Genomic DNA, 12878 nt, shown 5'->3' with positions numbered 1-12878 from the left:
AAATAATGTAAAATGTAAGAGCAAATTTGGAACTTGAACCCAACAAAGGCAGCTTGAATCGTATGACGTAATATCCGACAAGGCAGAGAATCTATGCAAAACGTCGCCGTTTTGCGTCATCATCGTCTTCTTCCACCGCATAGCGGGTTCTAGAGAGAAGCCAGAGAGAGAAAATGTCGAAGAAGAAGGCTTTCACCGGATCCACCATGTCCCTCAAAGCCTTCCACGGCGGCTCCATTCCCTCCGATCTTCCCCTTCCTTCTGCTCCTGGCGCGTACGTATCCCCCTCTCTATATAGATTAATCCTTTTTTTTTTTTGTTGATCTCGTGTTAAATTGAGTTTGATCATTTTCTATGTGTTGATTGTGTGTGTTTTAACTCAATTTTGGATGAATTCATTCAAAACTGAGTTTAATGGTGTATATATACGTCTGAATGAATCCATTTCTGGTATAAATAGTTCTGATAATTTGGGAGATTTTGCAAATTTGTCTGTGAATTCTGATAATTTTTTTTTGGGATAATGTTGCATTCTTAATTCGATTTTTGAATCGAATGTTGAAAATGCTTTAGTTAACGATTGGTTCAGAGTCGGGGAGTCTGATTCTGACAGGCGGATATCAGAAGCTTGAGTGGTCTCTCTCTATATTTATGGATGAACGAATTCATTCATATGTTTTTAAAATTGAGTTTCATCATTTTCTCTGTGTTGATTCTATGTGCTTTTAGCTTTGAATTTTGATAATGTGTTTTTACTTTAAATTTTGATTTAACTCTGAAAGTTTGAGTCTCAATTCAAACTCCTGTTGAATATGTTTGATGATCGGAAATATTAGCTTTAAGAATGAATGTTAGAAACTTTGCTCAATCATTGGTTCAGAATTGCAAGGTCTGGCTCTGAGCGTCAGATTTCAGGAGCTTGGGGAAACAATTCGGGAAGATCAGAGAACCGTTCACGACCTGGATCATCGGATGCAGTGAGGAAATTTGATGAGAAGGGTTCTTTTTTCTCTCAACCGGCACACATAGGTAGAAATTTCGATGAGGATGAGCGCAAGCCATTAGATGGTGCATCAGGTCCACGCAGGACTTTCAGCGATGAAGGCATTCGGTTGGGTCCTCCAAGTCCGCAAGATTGGAAGCCAGACCCTTTGCCCACTGGGAGGGTGTCTGAAAGACAGGTATTGCATTCCGTGTTGCATTCTCCAAGTTTAGGTCCAAGCTCTTCCCCGGTAAGAATAGGAGGAGCAACTTCTGTTGGCATTAATTCACAAATATCAGCTGGTGATGATGGCCAAAATGTTACCAATTCTCAGCCTAATGCTTGGGCGGTGAGAAAAGAGGTTATGGGCGTCACTGAGCCTGTGCCTTCTTCTAAATTTGCTAAAGCTAGTGCTCTTGAGAAAGTTGCTTCGGGAATGTGGCAGTCAAAAAATCCCATTGAGCTTCTTCCACATTTACTCTATTCAAAGGATAATGACATATCAGGTGGCGTGGGTTTGGTTAATGAAAGGGGTAGTTGTGATGATGCATGGGAAACTCATGCAGAAAGGAATTGGATTGCTGAAGATGGAATTGGGAGTACAGCAAAGATATCACCAAGTTATGAGAGGGGAAGGCCTAAGGTGGATACAGAAGAGATCCTGACTGAAGCTAATTTTGGTGAGTCTCAAATTCAAGCAGCAGTGACCACAGAAGTATCAGGACCACCTAAGTTAAAGCTACTTCCAAGATCTAAACCAATGGAGACTTTGGAAAAGGATCATAAGCAGGTATAATGTTGGCTGGCTGTTTCTTGAATATCCATTTTGAAATTGTGCATTAGTTGATTGAACGATCAATTTTCATTTGATTAAATTTAGGGTTATCAACAACCCATGGAGTCTGGAAAAGTTGTAACTGTGAACAGAGTACATGGAAACACAGATCCTCCAAAACCAGGATTTTCAGGTTCTGTTGATGGGAATCGACCAGTTGAGCGTCCCAAACTTAACTTGATGCCCCGCTCCCTGCCTCTTGAAAATTCAGAAGAAAGTCTTGAAAGAGAAAGGTTGGTAAACTACTCAAATGTTTCATTTTCCTTTTTTCTTTCACTTTTTTTTTAGTGTAAGCTTATTTTTTCTTCCTTTATTATTAGTTCAATGCATGAAGTACAGAGAACTGAGGATTCGATTCATCTGCATTCACTTGTGTGTAGATTTTGTGGAGATCTTATATATTATTTTAACTTTATAATTTTGTATACACGTGACTTTTCTATCTGCAGATTTTTGGCTTGTAACTTTGGTTAGCCACCTAATCTGTTAATGGAGGTAGAGATTTGCACTTGCTGATCTAGAAAATCTAGATTCAAAGCTAGTCAGTCATAAGTCATCTCCTTTACTTTAAACTACTACAATGGCCAAATAGTTTCTGAAACATGGTTGGAGCTTGGGTTGATTATTTGGTCAATCTGTAACCCTTTCTTGCTTTAGCCATGTTATACCTATCATATTTTGCCAGTATTTTACTATCCTCTGCTGTTCATCTACTCAATCAATTCAACTTTGAGGTTTGACTGATTTACTTGGACTGGAAAGAAAGTTGTATAGCTACTACCATGGTTTTATAAATCAAAACGGACTGTCAGTCGGTACCGGTCCGGTCAATTGGGCCAAAAAGTAGTCGGACCAAAATTAGACCAGTTGAACCTGCGATCCAACTGGTGAACCATTTTTTTTTTTTTCCAACAACCCCTCCCATCGGCAGAACCCCCTCCCCGCAGCGAAAACCCCTCCCCCACCTTCTTCCCCTTTTTGGCCACCCCTCTCCTCCCTTCCTTTTTAGATTTTTTTTTATTTTTTACCTCATCTCATTATTATTTATTTTCTTTTATATTTATTATTTTTTTACTTCATGATTTTAATTTAAATTAATGAAAACATTACAATTTTAAATAAATTTCTGATTTTAAAATAAGTTTTTTATTTAAAAATAAATTTTAAATTTTCAAATTTTAAATTAAAATTAAAATTTTAATTTAAATTTCTAATTTGAAACTAATTTTTTTATTTTTAAATAAAATTTAATTTTTAAATAATATATAAATTATTATTTTTATTTTTATAATTATTTTAAATTTTAATAATTCATAAATTATATATTTATGACATCACCGGTTCAACTACCGATCTGACCAATGAACCATAAACTGATAACTTTTCCGATTCAATGACCGGTCCGGTTCTGAAAACTTTGGCTACTACCGGTGTCTATGTTGTGAGAATAAACTTTTAGTTTGTACATGACTTGAAACATTTTACTTTTTGCTAGATCTAAAGAAAATGGGAACAAGATTTGAAAAAAATGTTTTGGGGCTGGTAGAACTTTCCCTTTGATGGGATGATTTGTGTGGAGAATTGATGTTAATAGTTTGATTAAACATTTAAGCTTTTAATATTAAACTACTGGCGGCACTTGCAAAGCATGAGAATGCTGCTTTGTTGTGTATGCTTGGTACACCAAAAGGCTGATCCTAGAAGTTTTGTTAGCTTGTAGATTCTTTTCACAGATCCTTGTTTCGGGAGCCATGGATCACATGCCTACTAGGATGATGAGGATATGAAAAAAACAAGGAATCCATGTATGTGTTATTAAGGATCTGAAATAAGAAGAGACATGCCAACCATGAAGGATGAAGAGAAGGAAAAAAATGAAGTGATGCCTGACTTAGCTGTAGCCCCCTTTCATGAATCGTCCTATCCTTTGGTACTGAGGAGGGAATTGTAATCATACTCCCCTGTTGTGGTTGTTACAACCCAGAGTGTTAATACTGCAACCACCTTTTCAGTCAAGCAACTTGTGGGTTTTGTAGTTGGAATAGATCGATACTGTATTTAGTTTAGACGTCTGAATCGATCAACTTATGGAAGGGGTAAAGCAATGTAATTCTTATTGTCATACAGTCATACTCAATTTTTTCTAGGAGATTGCAATGAATTGATACTGAACGCCTCTCTCTGCCAAGTAGATATATGTGTTTATCAAATGATATTTCTTCTTATTCAAACCATTGATTAACTCACAATGTCATCTGCAACTGATGCAGGAAAACAGTGTTTGGTGGTGCTCGTCCAAGGGAACTGGTACATGTCAGAAATTGTCCTTTTTCTGCATTCTGGAGTTGGATTAATTGAATCAGTCGTTTGTTCTTACATCATTCCTTGGCTAATAGCTTCAAGTTTCAATGTCATTATTTTTGGGTCTTTATGGCTCTCTGTTCAAGATGGAAAATTAAAATATGGTGGTTTTTGTGATCAACCTAATCTCTAGGACACAGAAATATTGTATCCTTCCAACAATGTTACTTTGGAACCCGCATCTGATTTCAACTTCCACATGTTGCTTGTCCTCCTCAGGTTCTGAAGGAGCGAGGCATTGATGATCTTGCAACTTGTAATGTCAACCTCAGACATACACCGAATAGGTATTAGTCTTCTATGCTGAATTATTCTCATTCTCGGTGATGCACATGTGCATATAACCGATAGATGAATTCAATGAAGTATTTTAGTTCTCGCATCAGTTCAGCTGCATCTTTCATTTGTCTACAACTTCAAGCATGTTGTAATAGAAAACCCGTCTTAATAAATTATCATTGGCATGTGAAGGGTCAACGACTCTCCCAAGTTTGAAGCATCATGGGACCATTCTGTTCCAGCTGCTCGACATAGCAAAGGAACCAGTACTCACACTCCTGAAAGGAGGCTTGGGCGGGATTTGGATAGGAAGGACCAGTGGATGGAGACTGCAAAACCAGATATTCAGAGGAAGAGTTGGTGGAACGAGAACTGGAGGAACAACAGCAGGGAAGCTGAGAGGCAGCCACAGCAGCGAGATCATAGATCCAAACCAGAAACTCGGCACAATCCTATTCAGCAACCTAACCACCCTGAGCCGAGTGGTTCAGTGACCCATCGCGGGAAAGTGTCTTCTGCACTAGAGCTGGCCCAAGCATACTCAAGATCTGCCTCGACTCCCAACACAGATGACCAATTTTCCAGCCAAACGGCCTTGCCGGGGCGGAACCAAGTGCCGTTTTCTAGGCTGACGGATAACTCCAGGCATCATATCAAGATCAACGGTTACTGAAGAAGCTGAGTTTGGATGAATATGGGTGTTTCCTCTTATCAAAAACAGCCATTACTCATTTACACAGCTGCTTACCTAGGAATACGACTAGTGTTTGCGGCCCTTTACTGTATAGTCTGATGCTGTCATTGTGCTTGTCTGATACTTCCATGTTTGAACATACTACAAACAACTTCCTCTCAAGTCTCAACATTCCAACACCAATCAAACCTGATTTTATTTTCTTTTTTTCTCTTTTTCCTCATAATTCGAATTTTTCAGGTCTAACTTGGAAGTTTGTTTTCAAATGAGGGTACAATTCAAATAAACTTGTAAGCTTATATGTGTATATATATAATTATTTTCTTTTACAATTAAATTAATATATATAGCATTGTGAGTTAATATAATCGATCCACCAAGACTATGTTTGGTTTTGGAATACATAAGGGAAATACGATGGGAAGAAAATAACACTGGAGGTACAATAATATTACTCTTTAAGCATTTAAACGGGTGTGACAAGAATGTCATAAAAGGTTTATTTTATTATTTTTTAATGTCAATTGATTTGATGAGATACCAAAAATTTGATCCAAGAACTGAAGTTATAGCCAAATGTCATGGATTCGAGTCATGAGAGTTTCATGTCGGGGGAGAATTGTAAGTCACTCAAATGATGACTTTTAGAACTAATTTGTTAGACCTCTTAAATTCCCTCAATGTTTTGTCTACATATTAGATACCAAATTTGAAATTTTGATTTTCATACGAGATGATCAAGATTAAGGTCATGGGATTGTTATATCAAGCGGAAAATGATACTAAATTCATTATGGATCACCAAAATAACGATGGCTATAAGACTAAATGATAGTGGTTTCAAATATAAAATAAATAAATAAATAAATAAAGCTTAAAAAATAAAATAAAAAGAATCAAGAAAAAAATTTTAAGTAAACAAATTATTTTTATACCTTATTTAAAATTTATTTAACTTATTTAATCTGGGATTGTTATATCAAGGGGAAAATGATACTAAATTCATAATGGATCACCAAAATAACGATGGTTACAAGACTAAATGATAGTGGTTCCAAATACAAAAAAAGAAAAAGCTTAAAAAATAAAATAAAAAGAATCAAGAAAAAAAAATTTAAGTAAACAAATTATTTTTATACCTTATTTAAAATTTATTTAACTTATTTAATCTTTCTAGGTAAAAATAAAATAATTTCGATATCCATAAATTTCTAACTAATTTTATATGTGATCACACAAATTTAAAAAATTTTAAATTCCTTAAATAATATAATAACATTTTAGCATTTTATCTCAAATCAATAAGTCTTTAAGAATAAAATACAAAATTCATTCCATCAGTGGAATAAATAAAATATTTACTAATAAAAAATACAAGAAAAATTGATGACACCAAAAACCTAAGAATTTTCAATAATAAAAAAATAAAAAATTCTTCTTTCCCGTAAATAAATAATGAATAATAATATATTTATATTTAAATAATCAATTAATTTTATTTTTTACACCCCGCTCTAAGAATCAAATTTAGCGTACATATTGTAAGCTTGATAATATTCACTTTCATTATTTGGAATATCAATGTACAAGATTGTGACGAACAACATAAAAAAAAAAGGGAAAAAAAACATAAAAACATAAAAATAAAAGCAAAAAAAAAAAAAAAAAAAAAACTCAAAACAAGAATGGCGTTGGCGAGAAAGCCGGAATGATCATCTGGAGCTGCAATTTACTGAAAAAAAAAATTAATCAGTAAGAAATATTTATAATATAATATGAAAATAATAATTTCTGGGAATTGTTTTGAAAATAAAATTTCAAAAATCAAGTCCCCTGAAGAGAGAAGCTCATAATTTTTGTTTCCAAAAAACATTTTTGAAAACAACAGAAGCATGTTTCAGAATAGATTTTTTTTTTTTTTAATGGAAACCTTCTTTTCAAAAAAGGCCGGGTCATTGTCGTCTCCTTTTTTCGAAGAAAGCAAAAACCGAAACCCGAAATATCGGATCAGCAGAGCAGCCAATTCACCTGTACTCCTCGCTGTCGCTAGTCCGGCGAACCCTGCCCCTCGATCCACCTTCCTGAGACGCCTTCTTCTCAGATCCCGCCACCCTCTCACGCCTTCTCTCCGCCGCCGAAGCGACGCCGTCTTCCGAAATCATTGAAAGCCCCGGCCTCCACTGCCCAGAGGAGCGCCTTCTAGTGCTGCTTTTCGGGCCCGACACACGACCCACGTTTGTCAGCAGCCCTGACGAGACCTCTGTCTCCGGCTCCGGCGCTGGAGCTCGGCAGCACGACCCCAGCTCCGAGAAGAACTTCATTGAAAGGGCTGATTTCGGAAGCGATTGTTTTGTGAAGCCAAGTTTACTTGGGTCCAGGCTTTATATATCGGAGGCTTCGAGGAGAGCATTTATGGAGGAGATAGAGGGATGGTCTGACGTGGGTCTTCGAGGACTGTCCATATATGCTGAAACTGTAAGTCTGGGACTGTTAAACTCTACAGCTCCGACACTGAAGTCTTTGCAATTAGCCACGTTTCAGACTCTTATTTGTCTCTGAGGCTATGTATTTATGATGTTATTGATTATTTTTAGAAAAAAAAAACTGTTCTCAAATTAATTGAAATATTTAATTGATTTCAATATGTTGGGAATTTGGGAAGAATTAATTGGGCATTTATTTTTCAAAAAAATTTGTGCTGAGGTAAGTATATTTTTTATAATTATAAGAAAATAAAAAAACTATTAGGGTAGATGAAAAAGGAAAAAAAAATATAAAAAGAGTAGGCCCTATGATATTTTTAAAAAATAGTTTTTAAAAATTGATGAAAATTATTTGTATTTATTTTTTAAAAAATTGTTCTCCATTTTATTTTATTTTTAAAGAATAATAGTCAAACAATATTAATTTTTTTTTAAATAAAAAAATATTTTTAAATTACACAATGAAACACACTTTTAAATTCATTTTTGGTTTATTCATAAATGTAATAAAATAAAATATAAAAAGCATTATAGCAAAAAAAAATTATTTATTCAGGTATTTGACAATTTTATGAAATAAATAAAAGGAGGAAAACAGAAAATAGAAATATTACTAATAATAAATAAAATGATAATTATTTACATATTATACACTTTTATGTCATATTTTTAAAATAAAAATAAAAATAGAAATAAAAATAAAATAAAAGTTGGATTGGGGTGTAATATTTTCCTTTGTTTCCTGGCCCTCCTAATTTTATTAAATATAAATAAGAAAACTTGAAACCGTACTAATTTATTTTTATAATTTTTATTAATAATATTTATTTTTTTATTTTTTTAACAATGAGAAATAAACATTATTTTATGTCCTAAAACCATGGTGCCAATCTTATAAATCTGTGGGCAACATCCATATTGTACAAAAACTTCATCATATTTGTACCCTACCCACCCATAATGCATGTATGGAAGCTATATGTTAAAATGATTTATTAAAAAAAATTAATGATTTTTAAAATTATAATTAAATTTAAAGAAATTTCTCATTTTCATTTTTGAAATCAGATTGTGTTTAAAAAAGAAAAAAACATTAATTAAAAGGGAATTAACAATTAAATGACATGGGTGTCTTTTTTTTTTTTTTTTTTTTGGGGTGGGGATTGGGAATTTTAGTAGGGTAACCCATGTGAATGACAATGATTGGGTCCTAAGAAAAGTGATATAATAGCTAACTAAGTTTCATTTCATATAGGTAAATGGTCAATGGTGAAGTGGCCTAAAACAAATTCAGCCTACATGTCAAGTGGACTGCCTCATGAGTTCATCAAAATAAGGGTTGAATTTTAGTGTACCAGAGGGCCCTTGTTAAAAGCTTTGATAAAGATATTGTGACCTACCCAAAAATGGCCAAAATGTAGGGGCAAACAAAATTCCATTTGAATATGAAAATAATTGAAAGACAATGCCATCATTTAATCCTAGACTAAAGTCCATGAGTAAAACCATGATAATGAAATTGCCCTATCTAAATTTCATTAATTAAAGATTGTTTTTAGAAAATAAAATTTTACTTTTTTTAGAGAATTATTAAATATACCCACCTAAAATCCCTTTAAAAATAAATTTATAAAGATATTAACTAACAAAATTTGAAACAGATGATGATTAGATGTATTTATACCAAACCTTAAGGGCATAAATGAAATTAATCATAACAAATAAATAGATGATAACCTTAAGATAACAAATAATATAAAAAAAATAGTGGTTAATAGTTCAAATTCCCCTTCATCCTAATTTATTTTTATTTTATTACAATAATTTCCTTTGGTATCTTTCAACAATGTTTTTTAATTCAAAAAATAAGTTTTTGGTAGAAAATAGTTTTTTTTTTTTTGAGAATTTATTTGAAAAAGATATTAATTTTTAAAATAAATGTGAAATGTTAATTTTCATTTATCTTTAGTAAAGTGTTTTAGGAAATCAAAAAATAATTTTAAAATATTTATATCATATAATACATTTACGAAAAAAATAAGTTGAAAAACCCATTTTTCATATCTATAATTTTGAAGAAAATTTTATTCTTAAAATAATTAATATTATTTTCGAAAATATTATCAAAGCAACCATTTTATTTCCCAATTAAATTATTTAAACTATATAATTTTAGAATAATTTATATATATATTTCTCTTATGGCCATTATTATATTGATGGGACCTTGCTGATGTGTAATAAGTGGGACATGAATGATAAGAAAAGTCTAGAATTACAACACATTCACAATGGCAAGTACATTTCCAAGAATTCATTTCAACCACCAACACTGCTAGCTAGGAAAATATGATGTCCAGAAAATTCTTCCTCCCCATTAAGACTAGAAGGAAAAGTAAACCAACTCCAAGGCAACCAACCACCTCAATTATTATGAGAAAATGCTAGAACAGTGAACATAACTTTGAAGGGAAAGTTGTGATGGTCTCTCTAAAATTTTCCCAGACATGAGAGCCAGCAAGGCACCTTGGAATTGAAATATCCATTTGTTGAGTTGCTTTCCGAAGTGATGAATCCCAATTAAGTGGAATTGAAGGGCATGCACTCTGTGGAGGAAATGGGATTTTCCCAAGAGGTTGTGTTATGTCATATTCCATGTCAATCACTATTACTTGTGTGAGAGGGTACTAAACATAATTGACAAATGCAAATTTAAGTGATTTTGATTTTCAACTGACTCCCCTAAGATATTATAATTTTTTTTTGTCACTTTAAAATGAGAATTATGAAATAATAAAATTTTAAAATAAAATAATTTTTATATTATAATTTGTTGAATATAATTGCTATATATAAAGTGTTGGGTTAGGTCCACAACTCCTCGCAATATGACAAAGTGTTGGGCCAAGGTTTATGCACCATGTTTGTACTATCACGCTTCTTTTTATTGTGACTCGAACGTAAGATGCTTTTATGCTTTCGATAACATAGGAGGGTTAATCATCTGATCATCTGAAAACTAATTGATGTTTACGAAAAAGGATTAAACATTTTTGCGATATTCCACATCATATTTATATTAGAATTATATCACCAATTAAGACTTATTTCTTACACCATTATATAGGTATAACCTCATTATTGCAAAATGGGTGCATTGATTGGAAGTTTAAGATGAGTTGCAATGAATCCATGTTGACTAGCAAAACCCACCAAGAATTGGGAATGATTTGTTCATATTGAAGTATACAAATTGAAAATGGGTCCAAGCTATGCCTATGACAGATGACTAGGTTGGATTGAATGTATGGCACATCACACTGTTTGGTATTATTTCCACATTATGTACTTAGCCAGTTTACTCCCACCTTACCAGTTATGACCCCTTTTTTCAATGGTATTTTATGCAGTTGTGCATACCAAATGAGGTTCAACATTATGGGTTTTCTTCTGTTTTGCGCAAAGTCAATTAAGATTGATTATTGGGTTAATGAGAGGCAATTAAAGGTGTCAATTTGTTGGAGATTTTTGTTTCCTTATCTGATCTTATCCACCTGGAAAGAGAAACAGATGAATGTCCCTTCATGGTCAATTCTCTAATTGTTGCCTGAGCTGGAGGAGCACCCAATACTCATCTCATCCTTCCCATTCCATTGAGGTCTACTCACAGTGTTATTCTCATCAATGGGTAATGATCATTAAAACTGTAAAGTAATAGTGGTTCCCATTACACTCCATGCTCTCAAAACAAAAGATTAGTTGCAAACAATGAACTATAATAATCTTCAAAGCCAAGCCTCATGATATCTCCAAAAAAAGATGGTGACACCTTAGATGGTTTTTGGACATTTGTTGAATTGTGGATAGTGTTGAGCCCATGGCCGTGAAGCTTTTGGGATTGGGCTCTCAAAGAACAACCATGGGCTCAAGCTGACTTGAGGTTGTCTAATCAGCTAGCTCTTTCTTAATTCTTACCGATGAAAGAACTTGACAGTGTATTTAGTTTCAACGAAGAGCTCTAAATTAGGAGAGATTTGAGTACTGGCAGATTGAAAAACTTGAGTAGGACCATGAAAATAGTTTCTTTCCAAGATTTCCTCAACAACACCCACCTAGGTTTTGAAATAATTACTAAGCTTCAGATTAGCTTTGATACTAAGTGATGATGAGTTATTATAAGCCTCTATTAATTCTTGAAGTAAAATCCAAGCTTAATCATTGAATCTGGGGTAATATCAAGCAACAATAACTCTCAGTACTTAGTCTATATGATACAGTACTTCTGCATAAACAAAGGCCTGAAGACCATTATTTTAGGGTTGAAATGTGTCTAAAAAACATTCAAACCTACACCATAACAAAATCAAGTAGCATATTTATGATCAGAGGGGTGCGAGTACTATCTGTTCATTTCTTGATTGATATTGTATTAATGACAAGAAGATAGTGATTAGTCTGACTGCATACCAAAGTTTAGGCGAAAATTACTATGCTAAGCTTATTGATTAGTGTATATATTTTATAGTAAACAAGCTTTGGATCGCATTGTTTCACGTGGCATAGATGCTGTCCTTGTACATATAGATGCTGTCATTATATATATATACAAGTCCTCAAATCACCACGAAATAAAACAAAGCTGTATCCAAGTGTTTTGGGTGTTGTTTTTTCATGGGCTTCCTCTCTATTTCGAGTAAAGATTCTTTCTATGGGTGATTGATATTAATCATTTATGTAATTATCAGTCTCCTTCGAATATTATCCGCTTTGAAGCTAAGGCTCACATCACTTCAAATGATAGTTAGTTTGAGTTTAAATTAAGTTATATTTATGCGAGAGACTATGTCGTTATAGATGTTAATTATCTCACATAGCATACAACAAGAACTTCATGTAGATGTATTTTGAAGTCCTGAGAGGTTCAAGCTTAAGGATAGCAATATCTACATGATGGGGAGCGAGTAATTACACTTTCTCACTATTAATTAGAAATAAATTAAACTAAGATGACTTAGAACCAATTAATCTCAATTGTACATGTTCATGTGTTAGGAGGTGGTGCTCTATCTTTTTCTTTTTTTAACGTTAAAGCTGCATATGTTGCAGAGGTTCTATGAATACTGTGGAGAGACTAGCTAGGGGTTTCCTTTTACATGTGAAGAAATGTGTAATCAAAATCAGAAGATTTGGTTGGATTGTTCTAGGAAAAGTGACAATGACATGTCTTCATATGCAGCAGACCAC

At 33.4% G+C, this 12878-nt stretch overlaps 2 protein-coding genes across 3 annotated transcripts; one reads left to right on the top strand and one right to left on the bottom strand.

Annotated features, from left to right (window-relative positions):
- The first annotated feature begins 59 nt into the window (after nt 1–59).
- Nucleotides 60–5397, top strand: LOC117927067. Of its 2 annotated transcripts, none has more exons than XM_034846453.1 (6): nt 60–274; nt 881–1772; nt 1863–2050; nt 4088–4130; nt 4398–4465; nt 4650–5397. In XM_034846453.1, the coding sequence occupies exons 1-6, from the start codon at nt 174–176 to the stop codon at nt 5128–5130; spliced, it is 1773 nt and encodes a 590-aa protein (XP_034702344.1). In that variant the 5' UTR covers nt 60–173; the 3' UTR covers nt 5131–5397. The 2 variants fall into 2 exon arrangements, with proteins under 2 accessions (XP_034702344.1, XP_034702345.1); XM_034846454.1 differs by having other exon boundaries at nt 61–274; nt 4088–4124.
- A 1269-nt stretch (nt 5398–6666) lies between these two features.
- Nucleotides 6667–7617, bottom strand: LOC117927053. Its single transcript, XM_034846426.1, has 2 exons — nt 7180–7617; nt 6667–6883 (listed from the first exon to the last, which is right to left on the bottom strand). Exons 1-2 carry the CDS (start codon nt 7470–7472, stop codon nt 6826–6828), a joined length of 351 nt encoding a protein of 116 aa, XP_034702317.1. The 5' UTR covers nt 7473–7617; the 3' UTR covers nt 6667–6825.
- Between the last annotated feature and the right edge of the window lie 5261 nt (nt 7618–12878).

This window comes from Vitis riparia, chromosome 12, assembly GCF_004353265.1.
Source record: "Vitis riparia cultivar Riparia Gloire de Montpellier isolate 1030 chromosome 12, EGFV_Vit.rip_1.0, whole genome shotgun sequence".
Classification (NCBI taxonomy): Eukaryota; Viridiplantae; Streptophyta; class Magnoliopsida; order Vitales; family Vitaceae; genus Vitis; species Vitis riparia.
This window is presented reverse-complemented; position numbering and strand designations above follow the sequence as displayed.